This window comes from Podarcis gaigeae (assembly GCF_964106915.1).
Source record: "Podarcis gaigeae genome assembly, chromosome: 7".
Classification (NCBI taxonomy): Eukaryota; Metazoa; Chordata; class Lepidosauria; order Squamata; family Lacertidae; genus Podarcis; species Podarcis gaigeae.
The window spans coordinates 34,894,560-34,917,428 of NC_139683.1; the positions used below are offsets into that span (position 1 = coordinate 34,894,560).

The window sequence follows — 22,869 nt, forward strand, 5'->3', positions numbered from 1 at the left end:
AAAATCATGAAAAAGCTATTGTCACACCTCAAGGTGAAAAAGTTAACTTTTATGATGGCAGCAAGGAAAAGCTAAAAAGGCACACCCCTCCCCAATGGACCTGAGAACCTAATACGTAAGAAGCTGAGCTGTGGATTATTAATTTTTTAAAAAACAACAGAAACCTGTAAATGTTGCTGAGCCATCTCATAAGTGCTGTGACCCTGCCTTTAAAAGTTCACTGCACAGCTCTGCCTTGACAGCTCAATTCACACAACAAGCTTTCATGTCATTTCCTTTTGTCATAATGACTATAGAAAGGAGGACGAGGAAAGAAGACACCACCTGCTAAGGCCTTTCACAGCAAGCAGAAACTTGTGACAACAAACCTGGGTCCCCAGAGAGTCACTTCTTTGCCAAAAAGCATTCAACCAATTTGAAATGATCTACGTTTCGCCCAAAGTTCCAGATGCTTTTTCTTCCTCGTGTTTATTCAGCGAGGGGCGGGGAGGGATGCTATTAATATTACTTTTGCATGTGTGCACTTCTAGGGTTAAATTTTTAAATGAGGGAATCAACTGAGTTTCTTAGTGAACTGAAGGAGTGGCGCATTGTTGGAGCATGTGTCTCATCACAGCAAAGATATTCTGATACATAAAGGCTAGCATTTTCTTGTGAGAAGCTCAGACACTGACATTTTTCAGAGGTATGTATATTTCAGCTCTATCTTGCTATGGCTCCCAATATCTGTACCAACAAATTGAGTACCAGTAGGCTTTGAATCCCTATTGACCTGCTAGATTGGAATAGACAAAGTGTGGTCATAGACCTCACCCTAGTCTGATGTGAACACAATCTAATCTATTAATCAGTTTTACTCTGAACATTTTTCTTGAGGAAGCTGTACATGTTTTTCGAGCTGACATACATAATGACAACAAATCCCTACCTCTGCTTCTCCAGTTCAACCACCCTTAGCTGTCCAAAGGTCTCATGCTCTTTCAAAAGTCTGCACTTTGTCCCATATGTTTGGAATTGCTTCCCAAATCACTTGTGTGATGAAATCCTTCCTCGAAACCCACCTTTTCCATTTAGCCTTTGCTACAACTCCCTATTTCCCAGTCTCTTGTGTAACTAAGACTAAGTGCATATACTAAGTGCCCAAGAAATGATAACACATTCTTCTCATTTTGGCCCTACCTCTCCTTCTGTCTCCCTTGTGCTGAATTTTAGATTGTAAGCAAGCTGCTTTGAGCCAAAAGCTGACCTCTTGTATTCAAAAAACACTGACCCCTGATGTAAACCTTAAATAACTGTATCTGTATGTCAATTATAATAGCAGCTGCAACTTTTAGTTCTAGATGTCAGCTTGGGGTGGAAATGGATGTCCACTTCTTGGCCTGGTTGGCATGTAATGTTAAACCATAGCTAATGTTTAGTTATGGTTTTAAGAGAATTAGCAATGTGCTGGTACCCCTAAAAAGTCTCCACTTCACTCTCCCCTGTTGTATACTGGAGCAAAAAAGCACAAGGCTTGGTTCATTTTTTTACATGTGAAGTCAGGCTTGTGGGGTTTTTTTTTGCTCCAAACTAACCATGAACCATACCTAATCCTTTACCTGTCTACTCAGATGTAAGTCCCATTTAATTCAGTGGTACTTACTCCCAGGAATGTGAAAATAAGATTGCACCATACAATTATTCTCATTTCCATCCTCTGTGGTCTCCCCCATTAAAGTCTTGATTGTAAACTCTGGCATAGGGGCCACTCATGCTGATTGTTACTCTGCCAAGTGCCAAGAGCATTGACAGTACTTAATAAATATGACTGCTACTATAGATTTTTTTTGTGAAGTCATTTCATGAATGGGTTGTTTATCAGATTACAGCATTCATCCTGGCTGCAGGTGAGTTCTTCAATGCCTCAAAGAACTCCGTCAGATCTACACAAGAGCTTTTTGTGCTTGTCTTTTCAATATCTCCATTAAACGTGATTAAGTGTCTGCCAGCTATTGATTTCTCTGAACAATATGACAGCTGCAAGGCAGGTGAAATGTAGATTTTACACCAAGTGCCCTCAAGCCACCTCAAAAGGAATTAAGCTTTATTGCATCGGAATCGTATTTAATTTGGTTGGTCCCTTGCCAGACTTGGTGCCCTCCTATAACCGACTTCCTTTCTTGCCAGTGGCCTATAATAACAAGAGGGGTGGAATTCTATTTGAGACAAGTGAAACCTAGAATGGTTGGTAGGCCAGGTGTTGGGACTTATCCGACCGTGTTGGAGTGGTGGTACCTAACTGCCATGTCTGAGGCAGTTGTTTCAGTTGTGAACTGAGAAGGGAGACAAAAATAACTGCCTATTACCAACTTAGATGGTGGGGATACTGGATTTTTTTCTGCTAACTGCCATGTTTCTCATTATGCTACCCATGTGGGAAGGATCAAAATCCTACTGGGTTGTGGGCAGGTGGGTGTATAGACATTATCTCTGTATATAATCTTGGAAATTAATGGACCTGTCTCAATGATGCCTTTTAATTTCAGTGGATCTATTCTGAGTAAAGCTTGTCAGCTTGTCAGCTGTATACGACCCTTGGATCACTAACAGCAAAAACAGATTCTTGTATTACACAGTCATCTATTTATTAATGGGCCATAGGTTGCATAATGAGATAAATTTTGCAGAACTCAGTTGGGTGTTGAAGCACAGCATAGTGTTATAGGATTGAGGTGAGGCTCAGTGTCTACTTGGGATTCCCTCTATCCTTGTGACATTCTATAGTTGTGTGACTGGAAACTGCAAAAAGAAAAGGACTGCTAAAACTGCAAAACCAGAACATTAAGTAAATAGCCCAGGCCAGGTTGGGTTAGCATCTACTTTTGTAGTGTAAGCTAGGACAATATCGTTTCTCAAGAACCAAATAACTAGAGATAATTCAAGAGCAGCAAAAATAACATGTTTGTCTGCTTACCCCAACTTACACACAGCTGTAGGTGAGTTATCAATGTGTAAGTGTGTCAGAGTGGATGTGAGTAAGAAGACAACAGACAGACAGCATTGGAATGGAGTCTGAAAACACAAGGCCTGATTTTGCTCTCCAAGAATCCAAGGCTTCAGAGTTCCACTAGAAATAAGATTGGGAGCAAAATCTGTTGGAGTCAACCTATCTGTGTGTACACACTTAAAACCTTGTGACCTTATTCAAAGGAAACCAACCCAGACCTTGACCCGCTGAAAGCTCTCACTGCTCAGAGATCATGGCGTGTGTATCATCTGGGGGATCAAAAACATATTTTAAGAGTATATTACAGGGGAGAGAGCACATCAGGAATGGCCAAGTGCAGGTCAAATGAGGGCACCCAAAGCAATTTCAATAGAGTGCTGCTGATCCTACCAACTTTTAACAAGGTGTAGTAAAATGTTTACTAAGTTCTACTCAAAGATAAGTGTGTGCTTGACAGACAGATAGACGGGATGGTATCTTTGGCAGTGGGTCACTTTGTGTGTCAAATTCTGGTTATAACTGTCCAATGTACACCATAACTATGAAGCTTTTCCTGCTCAATGCCATCAACTTGACTTTGTGAGTTACTGAGTTTTTGTGGCACTCTTGTCTGTAGATGAAAGTAGTTCTCCAAGACAACAGAAGTTGGCTGTCCCCAAACTAAATTATCCTATCCCAATAAAAGGCATTTCCTTTTTGAAGAAAGATACATTAAGCTAAATTGAGCCTGATATCTAGAACATGGTATCTAGGACTTCTCTGGTACCTGGACTTGCACTTTTTATTATATTGTGGAATTGTAGGAATTTTGCATGATGTACTGTTTTAAATTTGGCTTTTCATTCATTATATCTGTTTGTAATTTATTTATTTTTTGGTATAAATTGAATAGCAAATGGTGGTGGTGGTGATGATAATACCATGCCATTTATATTTTAGTGAATGGGTGTGCTTTTGTAAATTTTGTAAATTCACACACACACACACACACACACACACACACACATATTAGCATATATATTCACTTGCTTATATTTCGCTCTAAACATTAGTGTCTGGAAGGCCATAAGTTCCCCATCCCAGTAAATCCTGTTGAGGTTCCTTGATTACGTAGAGAAGATTACCTGGTCTAAGAGATGAGTTACAATGGGTTCAGAGCAAGCGATGCAACTGAAGCTCAGTCAAGTCTGCCCTTCTGTACATGGCATATTTAGGCTGCCAGGGGCCTCCTAGTACTATCATGTGCTTTTCATGGGATTAGTTTCCACCTTGGAAATAAATATGTACTGGTCAAACAGCATGCCTTAAACTCGGATAACAGAGGCTGCGATCCTATACCCATTTCCTTGGTGTAAGATCCACTAAACCCAGTGCTTTTTTCTGGGGGTGCGCATACCCCTAAACATTTTGTGAATCTAAGTTGGGCCGCATTGAGGGGCAGTATTTCAATATGAGTAGGAAAATGAGAGTACCCCTAAACATTTTTTTTTTTGGGGGGGGGGGAAAGCACTGATAAACCTAATGGAACTTATTTCTCCCTGAGTGAACTTGTATATCGGAACACTGTGAAATCTGGGTTGCGAACCAACCAGGGTAATTTTTGTCCTAACCTGTAACATGGATTTAAAATGTTCACCGAGTAGTTTTGGTGAGAAGTGTGCCAACTGGGCCACAGCTGTTTTAAACAAAAACAAAAACAAGCAAACATGGAGTGTATAATTGCATTAGTTTTGGCCTGTTTCTGAAGGCTGCAACAAGGACAAAAGAAGGGCAGTCATCTAACCTGTGATACAGCATCTGTTCTACTCAGATTACCAGCTGTTCAGGCTGGCTGCGCCATCAAAGACTCCTGGAAAGGGTATTCATAGTGTTATGAGTTGGGGAGGGGTGAGTAGGCTGTATGTAGACATATATATGGTTGCACTGTTAGTACCCTGTGCAGTGCAGTCTCGTGCATTATGGACTCAGAAGTCAGTCCCACTGTATTCAGTAGTGCTTGTTTCCACGAAACCATATACAGTGGTACCTCAGGTTACATCCACTTCAGGTTACAGACTCCGCTAACCCAGAAATTGTGCTTCAGGTTAAGAACTTTGCTTCAGGATGAGAACAGAAATCGTGTTCTGGCGGTGCAGTGGCAGCAGGAAGCCCCATTAGTTAAAGTGGTGCTTCAGGTTAAGAACAGTTTCAGGTTAAGAACGGACCTCCAGAACGAATTAAGTACTTAACCCGAGGTACCACTGTATAGGGTTGCAGCCATAATGTGCTAACAGCCCTTAGCCAAGACAAATTGTGCTGACCATAGTTTGTCATATAATTCTTTTTTAGTTTTGAAATACTCTTGCGGAAAAGTTGTTAGTCAAACATGTTGAGGAACTGTGCTTGTTTTTAAAAAAGGAAAAGGTAATAAAGTAAAGCACTGAGTGATTGCAGTTTTCTCTACTCTTCTTCTATTTGTCTGAAAAGCAGGATTGCAGAAGTGATATCATCATAAAGTTACTCCTTGTAAATTCATATAGAGCAGCTCTCTCTTCCCTACCCCTGGGCCCCATGGAACTGTGTGCCTGAAGAGGACATCATTTATTTGGAACAATAAAACAAGCACTTGCTACATGTAAGAAAAAGCTTCATTAGTGTTAGGGAATATAAAATTAAACTACAACTTTGTTTTTTGAAATCTGACATTAGATATCTCTGACTTATAAATTAAATAAATTAGAAGAAAACATGTTTTAATATACAACAATTGTGGACAGAATATATAATAACGCGCATTCCCCATCCCAATACTGTTTTAAAGCTATTATTTCACATATAACCAAAAGCTAAAGTAGGGGCTTTTCCACATGTAAGACTTTCCTGCTAACTAGCCACTGATGCACTGTTATTCAATGAATTTAGTTATTACGATTTCTGGCAACATAATGTTTTGGATGTGATGATACATGGCTGCACAGAGTGGTGCATTCTTTAATGGTTTTTTTTAAAATCAGAAAAAAATCAGCTGCTCAGGCTGGTCCTACTATGAGGCAGGTGCCTCAGGTGGCAAATGCTAGGGGACAGTGAAAGTCATTCTGATCTTTAGTAAAAGTTAAAAGATTTATACGATTTGAAGAGAAACCAGGGTACAGTCATTCTGATCATTCTCATCTTCATGAGCAAGTGGTACCTTGTGATAAATCTTTCAACCTGGGCTGTTTGTCCTGCCAAGTTGCCTTCTTCCAGTGTATCACAAATAGCAGGATTAGGAAAGGTCCTTGACTGAGCCAAACAGGCATAGAGGTGGCCACCCCACATCTTCCAGCAGATTTTCCACATGTGTGCATGTGTTGCTCTGCTCTCATGCTGCATGCTCCCATTGCTACTGATGTGTTGCAGCTTTTGCTTGAGTTGGCAGCAAGCAAACATCAGGCAGAGCTGTGAGCAAACACCAGCAAGGTGCTGGAAGGCAGAATGTGTGCCACCTAGGTAGCTGACTTTTACTGAATCAGACCACCGGTCCTTCTAGCTCAGTCTACCTTGGCTGACATTGGCTCTCCAGGGTTTCAGACAGTGGACATTCCCAGCCCTACTTGGATTTGCCAGTGGTTGAACCCAGTACCTTCTGCATGCAAAGCTACGACCCTTCCCCACATAGCTTATCTTGACATCCCTAAGTTAGCCTGCTGGCCTCAGGTGTGGCAGAAGATGCTTTTCTGGCATCGGTGTCAATGTCAGATTATACTGCCAGCTCCATGGCTTCTGTATGTTGAATGGGGAGGAGGGACACCATCTTGTACGTTGCCCCAGGCAGCAAAGGCCAGTTCTGGTAACTGGGCATAGCTTAGAGCAACAGTTTCAAACCAAAGAACCCAAGAGTTCTTTGGAAGTTTAATGTTTGCATGTGTGTGAGAAAGAGTGGAGCAGGCATTGATGAGAATATCAGTAATAGAAAACAGGAAAGGCAGGTTGACCACCACCTTGAGTGTTGAGCATATGATATGGTGGGCTGGACTACAACCCCCATCATCCCTGACCATCGGCCATGCTGCCTGGGACTGATGGAGGTTGGAGTCAGGGAATCTCTGGAGCGCCACAGATTCCCTCATCTCTGTGCAAGGGTGCACTCTCTGTTGATGTGGTGCAACAGGAGGTGAACAGTTCATTTAGGTGAACTGAATGATTGCAGTAGAATTCTTCTGCGAATCCTCTGTCATGCTCAGAGGTTCCTAAGCAAACAAGTTGATTCTGAACCTGAAAGCCTGCATATCACTGATTTAAAGAAATCATTTGCCGAAGTAGCATTGCACGATAAATTGCAGGACTGTACTTTAAATGGCACTGTGTCGTTGATGTGAGGTCTGTTGAGGATACAGTAATTTCTCTTGGCCTTTTCCAACAAATCCAGATGAACCAGGATAGAATAAGAAATGCTGGATTGATGCAATGACCACAGTTGAATCTGTTAACAAGAAGCATGTGCAAAATATGAGAGCTGAATTGTTTGCATAGGATGCAGTCTTTAAACTTGCCCACCCCACCCCCGTGGATTCTGTAGAAGTTTTGTTTTGTTTTTTGGGATAAGTGTGTGCCACACTACATCCGTTATCAGGTAAATGTGACAGCGTTCTGTATTTTGTTGAAGAACCCCTCTGCTTGCACAAGCAAGGCTGAGGGTTGTCAGTCTGCCTCAAAGGCACTGTTTGTGGCCCCCAAATATTCCGACTTCTTTTTATGTTTCATCCATATTTTCCGCAGGAGGCTTGGTGTTCCATGCAAAATGCTGCCCGTTAGAGGTAAAGAGGCCTCCTCCGTTCCTTGAGTTGGGCTTATGTCATCTTCAGTATTTTTCTGCAAGGACCTTCTGTGCCTATAGTTGAAAGTGGGAACAGATTCAACATTTCAAGATTAAGTTCCTTCAAAATATTTATTTGGTGTTCACCGTTTTGTCAAACGATTTACTAAAATTCCCCCCCCCCCACCATTTTTGTCTTCTATTGTTAAAATACTATTTGTTAAAAATCTCATATATATATATATATATATATATATATATATATATATATATGCAATTCTAACTGTATCCATGAGAGCAGCCTCCTAAGCATCATCTTTTGGGCAACAGCTTCTATCAGCCCCAGCCAGCAAGGCCATGCCAAATGGGGCCAATGGGAGCTATAGTCCAAGATACCTAGAGGACACCAGGTTGGGGAAAGCTGCTCTAATGGAATTCTCTGCACCTTCACCAAACTATAGTTCCCAACATTCCTTCACCAAACTATAGTTCCCAATGTTCCTTGGAGAAGCCATGACAATTAAACTGCCTTAAAAAAAGTTTGTAGTACAGAAAACCCTGATATTTCAGGCAAAATCTTTGGACGCCTGCTGTTTATTTAATGCTTTTCCACCCTGCCTTTCAGGACCCGTTGTCCTTGCAAGGCAATGATCACTTAAATTTAAAGACATATGAAACATCAAAGCAGAAGAAGATCATATGATAGCATTTGAGCATTGAAAACCAGCACAGCAGATTAATTAATCCTGGACCAGAATAAAAAACTTACAATGAAAATAGAAAATAACAGTGCAATCCTATATGTGCCTGCTCAGCAGTAAATCCCATTGCATTCAATGGGACTTCCTTCTAGGTAAGCATGTATGGGATGTTGTGGACTATGTTTGGGATCTTGTGCATGTAAAGTGTGCTCTTTCAGCAGCCTTTGGACTCTTTCCCCTTTTACTTATTTACAGATACTCCTTAACTTCTTAAAAGTTGCATTTTGGAATGTCAGTGATCTTCAGTCTGAGTAGCGTGTCATTGGTTCTTACAGACTTGGAGTTTGGTAGCCCAAGTAATAGTTGTGGAATTAGAGGAGAGGGTAATGGAGAGAAACTTACTCGTCTGCAAATACACTATCCCTCTTGGCTGGTTCTGTGGCTGCAATCCATCTTGCATTGTGATGGGAGACTGGGGATCCCTGCGGCTGCTAAATTATAGGGAAATGGGGAGGGGGGAATAAAATAAAAATGTCAAGATGCAATAAAAACAGAACACAATAATAGCTAGCACACATCTAACAATTGGTAGAAGAGGGAATGTTGACATCATATATGCATGGCAGACATCAGTGGGTGAAGGTTGGACTGTTTGTTCACCCATAAAATAACAGTTTTCATAGATATACTGTCAGCCAATTTGGATTATTTTATAAAGTGGGCAGGATATAAACTTTAAAAATCAATCAACAAATAGTGAGACTAGATAGTGTGGTGTTGGGAGGCTGAGAAAAGATTATATCTGATACACCAATGCCAATATCATCTTAATATTGCTATCCTTTCATATAATTGCTGGATTTGTATGCATCATGTAAAAAAATTTTAATGTTTGTGTTGTTGTCCGATAATTTCTTTAGATTTGTATTACAGGGTTTTTTTGGTGTGTTTGCAAGCTTTGCTTTTGATCTTTTTTGTATTGGAAGGAGGAGGTGATTAATGTAAGTGCAAAGACCTCTTTTATAAGAAGATTAAGGATGTTACATGAATTTTGGACTGAAACACAGGACTTCTAGCAATCATCAGGAGTCACATGATATTGCACAGAGGTAGTTGGTTTTATTTTACGTATGTGTTACTTACCAAAGTCTTTGCATCTGGCAGGCTACTGCTATAGCAGAATGACCTTTGTTTAGAAATTCCAGCTGCAATGAAAAACAGAAAGGCAAACATTGGGTAAAATGCACTGTAGAGAGAACTGGACTGTGCTCTGCCATCTGGGTCATTCGTCCATATGGGTATAAATGCTGCTGATGAATGAAAATGGCTGCTTACCTGGTCACAAGTAACCATCATGCTGGGCTCCTCCCCCTTGGAAGGAACACTAGGATGAGGTGGCTGGTCTGAGGAATCCCAGTCCAGCCATTGGAGATTGGTGGGCTTTCCCGCCATAGCCTTATTTGAATCCTGGCCAATCCAGCCAGGCCAGGTGGGAGGGCTGCGGGACCCTATAAAGGCTGTCTGCAGCCGACTCCTGGGACCACTGTCCTCAGAAAGGAGAATGACTGGTTATGGCAGTGATGTCATCAGAAAAGGACATTAAGGCACAAGTCCAGAGACCCACTCAGCAGAATGAACAGGAGGACCCCAACCACATTATGAAGCAACACACACAACAATCTAAAACAGGGGGCTCCAGAAAGACCAGAAACTAAAATTACCTAACTGCAGCACTGAGTGGAGGCGGAAATTTAATAACAGGGAAATGTAGCTTTTTCACACACTACTTGCTATGAGACCTCTGCTTGCCAAATCAGTATTTCAAATATAAGTGACCTCACTGGCAACAGAACTTGAAAGCGTGATCATAGAATTGTGGAGTTGGAAAGGACACTTGAAATAACATATGTCCTATTCTGTGGAGATAAGGAACAACCACTCCTTCCTGTGATATTCTGCCTTCTATAGGCATGTTGGAGCATCATATATTTCTCTGATATTCTTCCTTAATACTTTCACGGTGGAACTGTCTTCCATTCTGATTAAAATGGACAGCAGGATTATCCACAAAGATCCTTTTTCTGTAGGCTAATATACATCCTGCAGCATTATTACCAGCAATGCTCATTATATAATAATAAAATGAATGAATGAATGAATGAATAATGGTAATAATAATAATAATAATAATAATAATAATAATAATAATAATAATAAAAATAATAATAAAATTATACCCTGCCCATCTGGCTGGGTTTTCCCAGCCACTCTGGGTGGCTCCCAATAGAATATTATTTAACATTGACTTGTTCAAATGGAAAAGTTGAATGCTGTATCAAAGATGTTTTGTGTTTGACTCATGCTGCAAAAAAACCCAAAAAACAAAAACAAAACTCTTTTCAGTACCAAAGGCCTCATTTTTTTTATTGCAAGGCCATACGTCTGGACAGTTAGTAAGCCTGAGTACTAAATATATTGCTGAGACTTACTGTGTCTTGCAGAACATTTGGAGGGACTAGGGAAGAATCCTTGCTGCCTGTTCTGCACATGACTGAATCCCTGTCCTTCTTCATCTTTGCAGAAGACTTGAATGAGATCACCTTGGTGTGACAGCAGCTCCTCTGTCCCCTGAAGATGATAGTCAGACACTGCTACCACCTACAGGGAAGAGGTGAAACCGTCTAATTACATGTGCCGTGTAGAGATTCAATGCCTGAGTCTATGCATAACCTGTAGTAATTATAGTGTAGAATAAGCATTGCTGTCCTCTTTGCCCATAAAACAATAATTAAAAGTTCTGCTATATTATCATTATGAAAACTGTAAGTAAGCTGATGGCCTATTATGTTACTCCTCTATATTTCTACAGTTATCTAAAAGGCTTAAAGTTAGAAAGAGTGCAATAAAAGGGTTAGACAGAGAAATCTCTCCCTCTCTCCCAACCAGGAAAAAGAGAATATTGTCTAGTGTGCTTCCTGCACCATTGGACTGACGATATAATTTTAAAACTACTTGAGTCCAGCATAAGGCACCCATGAGGGTCTTGGGCCTGGTTCTATGGGTCCTGATACTGTGGGATCCAGTTTATAGGCTTCTGCCTGCCTGCTTTGGCTTCAGTGGTCTCCTGATCACCATCATCAGGTCAAATGTTGACTCTATAGCCTCTAACTTGTCCTGGTCACTGCTGGGCTCTGGAGTCGTGGCAGACCCAACAGATCACGTGGAAGAGACAGGAGCTGCCCAGAGTGACTGGGGCAACCCAGTCAGATGGGCGGGTTCAAGAAATAAGTTGTCGTCATTGTTTGGCTACGTCCCATGCCTGTATTGTTCTGTCTACTTGAAGGCAGACAATGCTGCTATGGAAAATGACTCAATTATTATGGGTTCTGATGTTACTGAAGTAGGAAACTACCACAGAGGGGTGACAACTATGTTACTCCTGTAATGCAAGGATAGTTCCTATTTTATAACAATGAGACGCTATTAGGAATTTGTCAGCAAATGGCAGAAAACCATGGCTAAAAAAGCCACCTCTATTGGTCTGTCACCCCCCCCCAACTGTATTACCTGGATTATGAAGGCACCCAAAAGATGTTAAAGCACACAGTGGGATAATGCACACAGTGACTTGCGATCTCGATCACACAGTCTGTAGTCTGCTGGCAGTAGGAGTAAAATATGGGTATGTCTTTAAGTTCATATCTTACATCAAAAACCTGACAGTACCAAACTATCAAAGGCTTTTCACCAAAGCCAGACTAAACGTCTTTCCTTCTGCAGTGTTGGATGGCAGGTTGATAGGCGTTCCCTACCAGGGCAGACTTTGCTCATGTGCTCAAGACATCGATTCCATAAAACATATTTTGTTTTTGCTCAAAATATGAGCAAGCCAGGGCTGAACTGATACTACCCTTGCTGGCACCTTTCCCAGGAAAACCAGAGGCTCACTATGTCAGGTTCCTATTGGAAGACCGGACAAATGCTAGAACATTAGCAGTGGCAAAGTTTTTATCGGTGGTTGTAAGAACAAATAATCCCCTTATTCTGAACAAAATGATTGTTTAACCTGGAGCTAGGCTGTATGCATTGTGTATTGCTTTGTAATGATTTGTTGGGTCTCTGGACCGTAATAAAGATTGATGATGATTATTCCATATGTGTTTGTTTCATTTACTACCAATACTATTCTCTTTTCTTTTTTAGAAAACAGAATATGTCCAAATCACTTGGGTATATGTGGGCCTAATGCCATGCAGTAATAAGTTGGGATAACTTATGTAGGTCAGGAAGCCAAGTCTGTGGTAGCACAGTTTAGATCTAAACAGGATTTCAAGCTTCTCTAGGTCATTATGAACACGCAAGGTAAATCTCTGGGATAATCTTGAAGTCACTTTTCTTTTCTAATTGTATCAGAAAAGCTAATGTGAGTTTGGCCATAATTCAGATGAATGGCAGTCTCATCCAAACTAAGAGGCATTAGAAAGCAGCTCCCTAAATATTTGATTTATGATTTTTAAAACATATTATTTGTTTCAGCAGCCGCTACTTGTTCCATTTGCCAGGCAAGCTTTTCTTCTTGCACTGTGTGGAGTCCTGCAGCAGAAAGCCTTTCAAAACACTTTCAGTGGCTATTTTCATGTTATTCTTCAATGAGCCAACAAGTACAATTTACAAACAATGAGGGAGAGCTGGTTTTTACAAGCAATAGAAAAAATACTGATAAAACCAACAGGAAGGAGAAGGAAAATAGGAAAGCTGTACATCACAGAAAAGGAACTAAAACCCATTCAGCTCCAGAAGCCAAAACTAAATTAATTTGTACTATGCAAGTCTTTCACTTGCTTCACTGTTATTATTTTGCTTATTTAAAGAATTAATGTCTCCATTATAGAAAACTACAATAACTTAACAATCTAGAAGACTGAGCCAATTCAATGCTAAGCACTTATTTTGAAAATCACTCATAGAATGTTCCATCAGTGTCAATGGGAGAAAGGACTAAAAACCTCCTTAACTCTCCTACAACATTTAAAAGTGCCTAACTCTGGTTGGATTGTTGCCCCATTATTCATTAGCATCAGTGGCGGAATTTGGAGTCTCAAATTTCAGCAGTGGCTGTGCAATGCCAAAATTCAGTGCCCCACTCTGTAAGATAATTAAAATGCAGTCAAACCAACTATTCATGTATTGCTAGCTGGGCACATCATAGGAGCTGAAGCTCACAGAGTTTTCCTATAAACTTGCTAGAGAGAACTCTGTGAGAGACACTTCCACTGTGCCCCGACAAGGGGAGGACATAGCTATATATCCTCCTACCTGCCTGGGCACACCCTCTTTCCATCTCTTTCTGCTCTGCCAGCAATGTGACACCTACAAAATCTGAGCGTCAAACTCAGACTACATTTTGAGCTAGACTTAAATATCTCTTTGTAACTGAATTACTATTTTAAGTCTGTCTGAACAAAGCTGTTGTATATGTTCCTGTCCGATAAGTATTCTGAGTATATGTTATTTTTTACCTTTTACAAATCCATTTTGTGTGTTATTGTTAGTTTAAGGGGGAGTAAAGGCGAAAATACTAGGAAAATCAACTCTGCCTTAAAGCATCCTGGATTACTGAAACTAAAGGGACAAAACTAGCCTATCTAAACTTCCTTTTAAGCTGCAAAGGGATGGCACTCTGCTGATCAGGGGGTAGGAGGGATAATATCTAATAAATCAGGCTTCCTCACACTCGGCCCTCCAGATGTTTTTGGCCTACAACTCCCTGATCCCTAGCTAGCAGGACCAGTGGTCAGGGATGATGGGAAATGTAGTCTCAAAACATCTGGAGGGCTGAGTTTGAGGAAGCCTGTAATAAATATAACATCTCCTAGCATGCCCAGTGCAACCAAATTGTTTGCGTTCCCTTAGACCTGCCTCTGATAGTATGGACGTTCTAGCCCAACCATTACCAACCTGAGGCCCTCTAGTTGTTTTGATGGAGACTCCCACCAGCCCAGTTTCACTAATCCTGGTGAATTCACCAGCCAATGCTGGCTGGGGCTGATGGGAGTTGTGACCCAAAAAGTCTGGAGGAAGGCACCAGGTTGGTGAGGACTGTTCTCAGTTTAGAAGATAGGCAGTTAATACATACTGTGATGGTGTGCACCTTGGCAGCAGGACTCACCCTCGTCGTAAGTTTCTCCTCGCTGATTTTAAAGGGGCTTGTGACATAAGAAAGGGGAGCTGGGGAGGCCCTCGTTTAAAATAGCAAATGAAAAGAATTAACGAGAAACTGGTTTGCTCATGTATTGCTGGAAAGTGGTTGTGTAGGATTCCCCCAGACACATGGAAAGGCTTTAAAACATCATTGCTATCAGGAAATGGTTAATGTTGAGGCATCTGAGGTTAATTCACAGGGATGGTCATATGACTGAGCAGCACTTAACCCTGCCCTGGCACACTCAAAGTGCTATTGCTGTTAAAGACTCTGGCAGGCATCCGAGGGTGCTTGCTATTTTTGCCTTGTCTGGGATTAAACAAGGGCACCTATGAAGATTACCAGGGTGAAATAAGTCCTATCATCTCAGGCTGCTAAGAACAGGTAAAGTGGCAAGTATTTTTAGGAATTAATTTTCCATATTTTGCATTGTAAGGGGGGGGGAGTTGGGTCTCAAAATCTCTCTTCATGTTGTATATATATTTGCCATTCATTGTTATGATTACACATTTTTAGTTTGTCCAATTTATTTATTATATGTTTATACTGCCATTAGATATCAGTTCCCAGGTTTATTTTCTTGGCAGAGGAGCACAATTAATTTGAGCCAGGGTCACTTACTTTTGCTCCAGGAGCTTATTTGGATGCCCAAACTCAGACCTGGAAGGAACTCATAAACAAGTGCCTTTCTTTCCCACTTGTGAATCAACACAGCTTGCTTCCAACTACATCTAGGAGATACTGGTGGCTGTGAGGCTTCCAGATCAGATTGCAATTTTCAGATGTGCTTGAGGTTGATATGTGCTTGTGGTTCTGTTATCATGCCAGATGCCTGTTCCACCCAGATCTTACGTTTGCCAAGGTTACATAAACATGAGAGCAGGTCAGAAGCTGGGATGTAGGGGTATGTAACCTCTCTTGGTCAGCTGATTTTTCTCTGCACATGCCCTTCTGCACATGCCCTGTTTATTATGCAGCTGGGCTCTGTAACCAGAATTAAGTCCAGATGGATGAAACTTGTTTAAAATGGCCTGGTGCAAATCATTTGCAGACAGAAGGATTAAGTCCACTCTCTTCTGCCCAGTAATTCCCAATAGTGGGTTTTGTATTTTGTTTTTGTTGTAGAAAAGGCTGCATTTGAAATTTGCTTAAAACCTACATGCAATTTATAAACCATGTCAGGGTTTTGGGGTTTTTTTATTTGTTTTTGTACTAGTGCATATGTTGGTTCCACACCATGATCTTGAGAGATCTATGTTCTGCTTCAGTGGACAAGAAATACCCTCTTTAATAAGCAACAGTTTCCTTACCTTTTTCGGCAGGATGCATTGAGTACTTTTGGCTTTTCTTCTGACTGGGCTACATGCTACAAAAACAATGGAAACATCAGCATGAACTGAAGAGATTGTTTAACTTTCCTTGTCAAAATGTAGCATCCCAAGAGAGCAGCTCAGACCCACCTGGTAGAAGCTTCTCTGCACTGCCTCCAGTGGATATTCCCCCCCCCCCCACTCTGATCAGTACCAGGTAACTGGGTCTGGGAGTTGCCATTTTAATTTCCCACAGTGCTCTGTAGCAACACCATATGTGGGGCATTGTTGCTGTTATCGAATAAGCACACCAGGAATCACTCAAAGAAGGAGAAGCCCACTAATATAATTCCATGACAGGGCGATTTCACAGGGACTCTCACAGTGGAGCTGGCCCTGAGTGACATCAAAGATAGACTAAAGTGACCTTGCTGAGAGAAGTTGTGGGGTCAGGAGTGTTAGGGTTGCCCTCCTCCAGCATTTGAGATATCTGCTTGGAACTCAGATTTTTTCAAATTAAAAAAATAATTCAGAGTGGTTGACAACATTCAGTTGAAATAGCACACACACAAACACATTTATGCGTGTGTATATATGTCTGTGTATAATATGTATATAGAAATAAAACAGGAGATAAAACCAATTCAAATTCAGAACTTTTTTGGGGGGGCTTTTTTTTAAAAAAAGCATAACACTGGCAGCCAGGTAAGCCTTTCTTGAGAACAATCTATATGTGGGATCCCATTACTTTGGCACCAAGTAAAAGCTGTTAAACTTTTAATCACGGAACACAATTGTTCTGCTTATTCTGTAGAATGTTGTTGTGCTCTTGATTTCAGTCTTATTTGCTTTGCATTTTCTTTCTGTGTTGATCTGATCTGTTGCAATCTGTTAACTGGGATGAAAATAGCCACACACAAAAAGAGAACCCCCATCTCTTGTTTTCTGGGGATGTGACTTAAATCAGAACAGTATCCATTCCCAATCCTTAAGGTGGTTCTTAATTTAATCAGCTAGTCATTCAATAAAATAACTCCGTACAGTCACAAAGCCATGGAAGCTACAGCTAATATTACATGGAGCAAGTGATGGTTCACATGCATCAGTCACAGAAGTTTAAACGAAACAGAGGTGTTAGAAAGATTTTAAGTGTATGTAAAAGTATATGCAGTCTTTATATAGTTTTCCTTGCATCTTACTGAAAGCAGAGGACAATGAAAAAATATTTGCATATTCATTCTTTTTTGAATGCAGTTTTTAATTACATTAATGATGATCCAGATTAAGTAGCAAGGAGTGCTTTATAAATATCCATCTGGCATATTTTTAGCTTGCCCATTGTAATCTCCCCAGCCAAAATGCTGTACATCTGCAGGCAAGGAAAGCAGCAAATTGCCTTACCAAAGGCAAAGTGAGGAAAAGTTCTAACAGAGGTACTACTTCTTGAATAGGCTGCTTAAGAAACAGTTGTTCATGAAGATGGGAGCCAAGCTGACAATTCACTTTGGCCTGCCATGAAATAAAGGCATAAGGAGCTGCTTGATACTGAATCAGACAAATGGTCCATCAAATTATGTACTGAAGGGTACTGACACATCTTAAGTGCTTCTACATATGAGAATAGTGTCCTTCAGAAGGATACAGATACAAGCAGGTACACCTTAAGACAGGTAAAGTGAAACGGGGTTGCCTTGCTATAGTGCTGCATGGCTCAGAAAAACTTCACTTGCCAAATTTCCAAGCAAGATTTATTTCTTTTGCATATCAGCTACAGGGGCCTTCACTTTCATGCGATCATCCTATCAGGCTGATGCCTTGTGCAGAAAACGTTTCTGGGACTTCCTCCCCCCCCCCATCCTTGCAAAATCAGATTTGTAGGATATCCTCTCCCAAATACACCTTCTGCCCTGACCTCCTACAAACGATTTCCTTAAGTAACAACCAGACTTGGCCATTAAAAAACAACTACTACTTTGAAATCCTTCCTATTTCAGTCAAAGCTCAGGTTGCCCCTCATCCCCCTGCCTTGCCTAGACTGTTGCCTTTAAGCAATTGTGCAACAGACAGATATGCAACTGAGGTTAGCTTTTCCTGCATCTTCAGGCCAAGAAGAGCTTTGCCTGTGAATTTCTTCCCCCTAAAGTAATGTTAAAATAGTGGGAACCCTGCCAGAAAATCATTACACCCCTATAGAAAATCCCGTTTTCTGACTCAGGCCTAGAAAATAGGGTGGATTAGGTTCTCTGGAATGAATTGGGTAAAATAAAGACCCTCTGCCCCATAATGTGTTTTCCACTAACAAACCAAGCTCTCCTGGTACAGGTGTAGTGGTTTGGTGAAGCTGTGAGATAGAGCTTTGGTTGTACAATCAACATTGCACCCCATTAGCAGTCAAAGGGATAGTGGAACTGGAAGCAAATTTGGGGGTAATTTGGGGGGGAAACCACCACACAATGAAAATCCATTTTTATAAAGATATTTGTGTGTGTGTGTACGCGTGCATGTACGAAAGAACTCCAAAGATAATAAGCTTGGGCTCCCAATCATAATTTCATTTGCATTTTAATAAAAACACCATCATAATAAATCTGAAAAGAGCAACTGGGGCTTGCAAATAAATATTAAGACTACACTTTTCCGTACAGAGTTTCCCATGAGAAATCTATCTCCCTTTGGACACAAGGTGTTGAAAAACTATTGTTCTCCTGAATGCATATTGATCTTTGTCTGACTTCTGCTCTTTGTGACAAGTAAATGCTAAGGTTAAATGTACAATCAGTCCCAGAACACAAATTTGAAAATGTTATCTCCTTTGACCCAGTAGGTTGTAGCCATATAGAGTCATTGCCTACATATTAACTATTCAGGGCTTCATTTTTCAATACTCCTAACTTTATGATTTCTCATCTTAATGGTAATATTGGATGCCTAGGGACAAAGCCACATAGAATTAAGCACACCGATTGCACAGTTTGCTTCTGTAGAAATACTTCCACTGCCTAGCCTATCTAGACTTCTGCTTTCATTTTCTCTAAGGAAAGGGCGAACGGAGGGGGGGGGGGAAGTTGGGGAATCAGAGATCACTACACAGCAAGTACAATACAGTGAGCACACATCTGAATTTACCATTTTGAAGGTTTCCCCCTAACATTCCATTTCAATAAACACTGAACCCCTGGCAATAGCTCTGGTTGTGTGGTACTCACATTTGGAAGAAATCACAGTGAAGACTTCTAAATTTTCATCACTGCAACTGTAAATCTGGTGCATTTTTCACCTCTCCCTCCTGGCTGCCTATCGGCTTCATGCAACTGCTCTGAACTTCTGGTAAATAGGTTTCACTAATCCCATCTGGCTCTGTGATCATTGTCCACGTCCACAAAGGAGAGACTGATGCTGTGATCTCATCTCATTCTACATTCTTCATTGCAACATTTTCAACCCCCGTCTGCCTTTGTATGAATTCTGCTCACGCCAGGGTTTGATTTTGCTGTTCCTTAAAACCACAGCCACGCAAGCAGTATTTTATTTGCATAGCCTCTCTCTGTTACCAAACAAGTTACAGGCACCTTCTGACAATAGTAAGTGGCGACCTGAAGGAATGTTTGCATTTTGTGTATAGACGAGGAATTATGAAATAAGACATTTATTATTGTTGTTGTTATTATTAATTTTCTATACCACCCTTCGTCCGAAGATCACAGGATGGTTTACAAGATTTGTGGGAGTGACAGAACCAGGCATTATTTTGTAGTATTTATTGTTCACTTTAGGCATATACTCATTTAAAAAATAAACACAGAATAATTTTCTAAATGGACAATTAAAAAAACCCACCCAATACATGCTGCAATAAGAACTTATTTTGCTTTAAAATGTTTCTTGTTTCACAAGGCAGTGGGATAAGGTCTTTCAGCTCTGAGATCAACGTTTTCAAATATAGATGCTTGGACTTAAGCACTCAAATCTACATTTAGCTCTTTTAATAGGTGGCCTGGTTTGCTGAGGTGTTGAGCCCTTGCAAAAACAAAAAAGCAAAACCAATAACGGACACCAGGTGAAACGCTACACCCACTCACACAGGAGTTAGGCCCACCAAAATCACTGCCCCTCCCTCCCCCAGTTTGATTCTTCTGTTTCCAAGAAGGAATTGACTTCAGGTGCCTTGGTTTAGCATTTTCATCCTGGGAATGCCACAGTGATGAGTGTCTTGTAAATGTTATATTAATCTTTTGGGAAAGGGTCTTTTTAAAATAGTGGTTGAGTTGTCACCTAAGCACACACAAAAACACTTTTTTTGTTTGTAGGTGAGTGAAATGCACATACAGGGTTAGTCTAGCTATTCTGGGTCAGAAACTGTAGCTGGTATTAGCAATCTGAGGTGCCTGATGTCCTGGAAATATAACTTGCTGCCACTACTACAATACAATAGAATTTTAAAGGGAGGACATCAACATTCAACTCATGAGCCTGAGCCAAATACTATAGTTCTTGCTTTATATGAGAGTTGTGGACTCACAAACAAAGCAGGAACAACATTAGTACAGGATTTGTACCACTTGTTTCCAAACTGTCCCATGGTACCAAATCTGTTGGGAAGGGGGAGAAAAGCTGTTGTTCTAGAAAACACTGGAGTATTTAAAATGTTCAGGGAGCAATCAATATAATCAGCCCCAAGTTCAATTAGTTTTTGATTTATTGTGCCACATGTTCTGCTTGTATGACTGATGTCATTAACATCAGACTCGGCTGGCTAGTTCATCTGTCTCCGTCCAGTTTGTCTCGGGCACAAACACACTAAACAGATGGGGAATTTCATGGCCACAAATGGAATTGTTTATCCTTCTATTGTTCTTGTGTCAAGCAATCAAACCAAATCCATTACCAACCAATAAAAAGATCAGTGCACCATCTATTCAGCACCAAGCTGAGCAGAGGGGAATAGGTAGCAGGGATTTCAAACTTCTACAAATGGTCAGAAAAATGATCCACATTGACCCACAAGCAAAAATAGAAAGCTGAAACAAAATTTCTATTCTCCCACCTGCTAATTTTTGGATACTCCTTAAAGAAGATAACCCTAGAAAAGAACATCTGCTTCCATTAAAATTTTGCCTTGCAGAATTTCTCTATCTGGCACAATATAATGGTGGTTTCTATGTATTAAATATTTTTAAACTTTTAAAAAGTTGCATTTTATTGCAAATATACAAACCACATTTTTCTTTCCATGTATGAAGATAAATATTTTAGTTCCCCTCTTGTTTGAGGTGGAAAGAAAATGCCTGGTGAAACAGTTGATGAACACGTAACTCAGAAAGAGGATGCTGTAACCTACCTGCTGAAATGTGTTGTGGGAACTGTTCTCCCACACCCCTGTAGTGTTTATAAGCTTTTCCTGCACTGAAGGCCACCATTAAGTAATTATTATCCACATTCTTGCTTTATGTTCTTGGTACTTTTTGGTGGGGTCATGATACCCATTGCATTGGTGGAATGTAATCTTTCACATGGTAACTCTAACCCTTGCCCCACTATGCCTGCATAGGGGAAGTATATGCGTATGGGCTTCCTGAATTCAAATATTTATTCTCTGTGTGGATGTCAGGGGGTGGGGCTTGGAACTGTAGGGGTGGAGCCAGAAGTACAGTCCTGTTGCTCCTCCTACTGTGGAACCCCCTTCACATGTGATGAAGTCTTTTATTTCCAGGTACTGTAATTATATTACTGTAAAGAAACATTCTCACGCATTAGCACAGAATCTGTTTAAGTTGAACCAAGCCCAGTGAAATCTTTTAATTGTCAGAGTCGAACAAAATGAAGGAATGTTGAAGGACCTCTGGACATTTGAGGAGTTCCCATAACTAATTATAAACCCATCAAGAATGAGAGAGAATGGCTTCCATGGCCTGTTGCCTCCAGGAATATCTGAAGCCTAGAACTGTCCCATTTTATTAACCGTGCAAACTACTGCCATTGGTCCTGCTTTAAAATCAGCAGCAACTATCTAAAGAGAATAAGCCACCATCTAATATCCTTCCAACAGGCAGGGTGTGTTATCAAATCTAAGTCTTTAATGGTATCATTCTCATTGGATTTCATACTCAGTTGCATAACAGTAAATCTGATCCTTACTGAGCTACTGAGCCTACTTCTATTAACTTGTCGGTATGATAAGGATAAACTGCAGGTATTTTTGGACTGGGACCGTGAACTGAAGTGTTGCACAATTAAACCATTGAAAAGAAAAATGGTGCAAAGCAAACCCAGGATTTTAAGGCATAACTTTGAACACAAGTTTGGCATTGTGAGAAGAGAAGAATATTATTTTATTTATAAAAGTGCATTCATATCACACCTTTTTTCTCCAAGGAACTCAAGACGGTGTGCATGGTTCTCCCCCTCCTAAATTAATCCCCACAACAACCTTGAAAGGTAGGCTAGGACTGGAAGGCAGTGAGTGGACCAAAGTCACCCAGTGAGCTTCATGGCCGAGTGGGGATTTGAACCCAGGTCTCCCAGGTCTTAGTCTGTACTATTAAAGTACTCCAGAGCCAGCACCAAGAATCTAATTTTGTAATCTAGAGATGAAAATGTTTTGTGTTTCTTTTTAATTAAATGACTGAAAATCTCCCTTATTTCCCCTGCTTTTGTGCCTAGAGAAAAGAGAGAGAGAGAGAAAGAGAGAGAGAGAGAGAGAGAGAGAGAGAGAGAGACAGCAGCAGCAGCCATGATTTTCAATCTCAAATTTGTATTGTAGCAGTTCTTTCTCTGAAAAATGAAGATATATACGCAGTGCAGGAGTCAGATTCTAAGCTGTGTCCACAGCAACACCAACTATGTCAGACAATGGCTGGTGCCCTTCGAGGGCCGAGAAGCAAGTGACACAACAATAG

At 40.7% G+C, this 22,869-nt stretch overlaps 1 protein-coding gene across 2 annotated transcripts; it reads right to left on the reverse strand.

Annotated features, from left to right (window-relative positions):
* Positions 1-5,595: 5,595 nt before the first annotated feature.
* On the reverse strand, positions 5,596-19,260 carry VXN (vexin). 2 transcript variants are annotated; one of them, XM_083748090.1, is made up of 6 exons: positions 19,180-19,260; positions 15,974-16,029; positions 10,951-11,119; positions 9,605-9,666; positions 8,864-8,949; positions 5,596-7,835 (listed from the first exon to the last, which is right to left on the reverse strand). In XM_083748090.1, the coding sequence occupies exons 1-6, from the start codon at positions 19,241-19,243 to the stop codon at positions 7,646-7,648; spliced, it is 627 nt and encodes a 208-aa protein (XP_083604216.1). In that variant the 5' UTR covers positions 19,244-19,260; the 3' UTR covers positions 5,596-7,645. The 2 variants fall into 2 exon arrangements, with proteins under 2 accessions (XP_083604216.1, XP_083604215.1); XM_083748089.1 differs by having other exon boundaries at positions 8,864-8,952.
* Between the last annotated feature and the right edge of the window lie 3,609 nt (positions 19,261-22,869).

What these genes read in the sequence shown, in the direction of transcription:
- VXN (XM_083748089.1), bottom strand. Translation starts at nt 19,243, where the DNA reads ATGCACCAGATTTACAGTTGCAGTGATGAAAATTTAGAAGTCTTCACT. An exon ending in TGCCAGATGCAAAGACTTTG is followed by an intron (nt 8,953 to 9,604) that starts GTAAGTAACACA and finishes CCTATAATTTAG; the next exon opens with CAGCCGCAGGGATCCCCAGT. An exon ending in GATAGTGTATTTGCAGACGA is followed by an intron (nt 7,836 to 8,863) that starts GTAAGTTTCTCT and finishes TTTCAACTATAG; the next exon opens with GCACAGAAGGTCCTTGCAGA.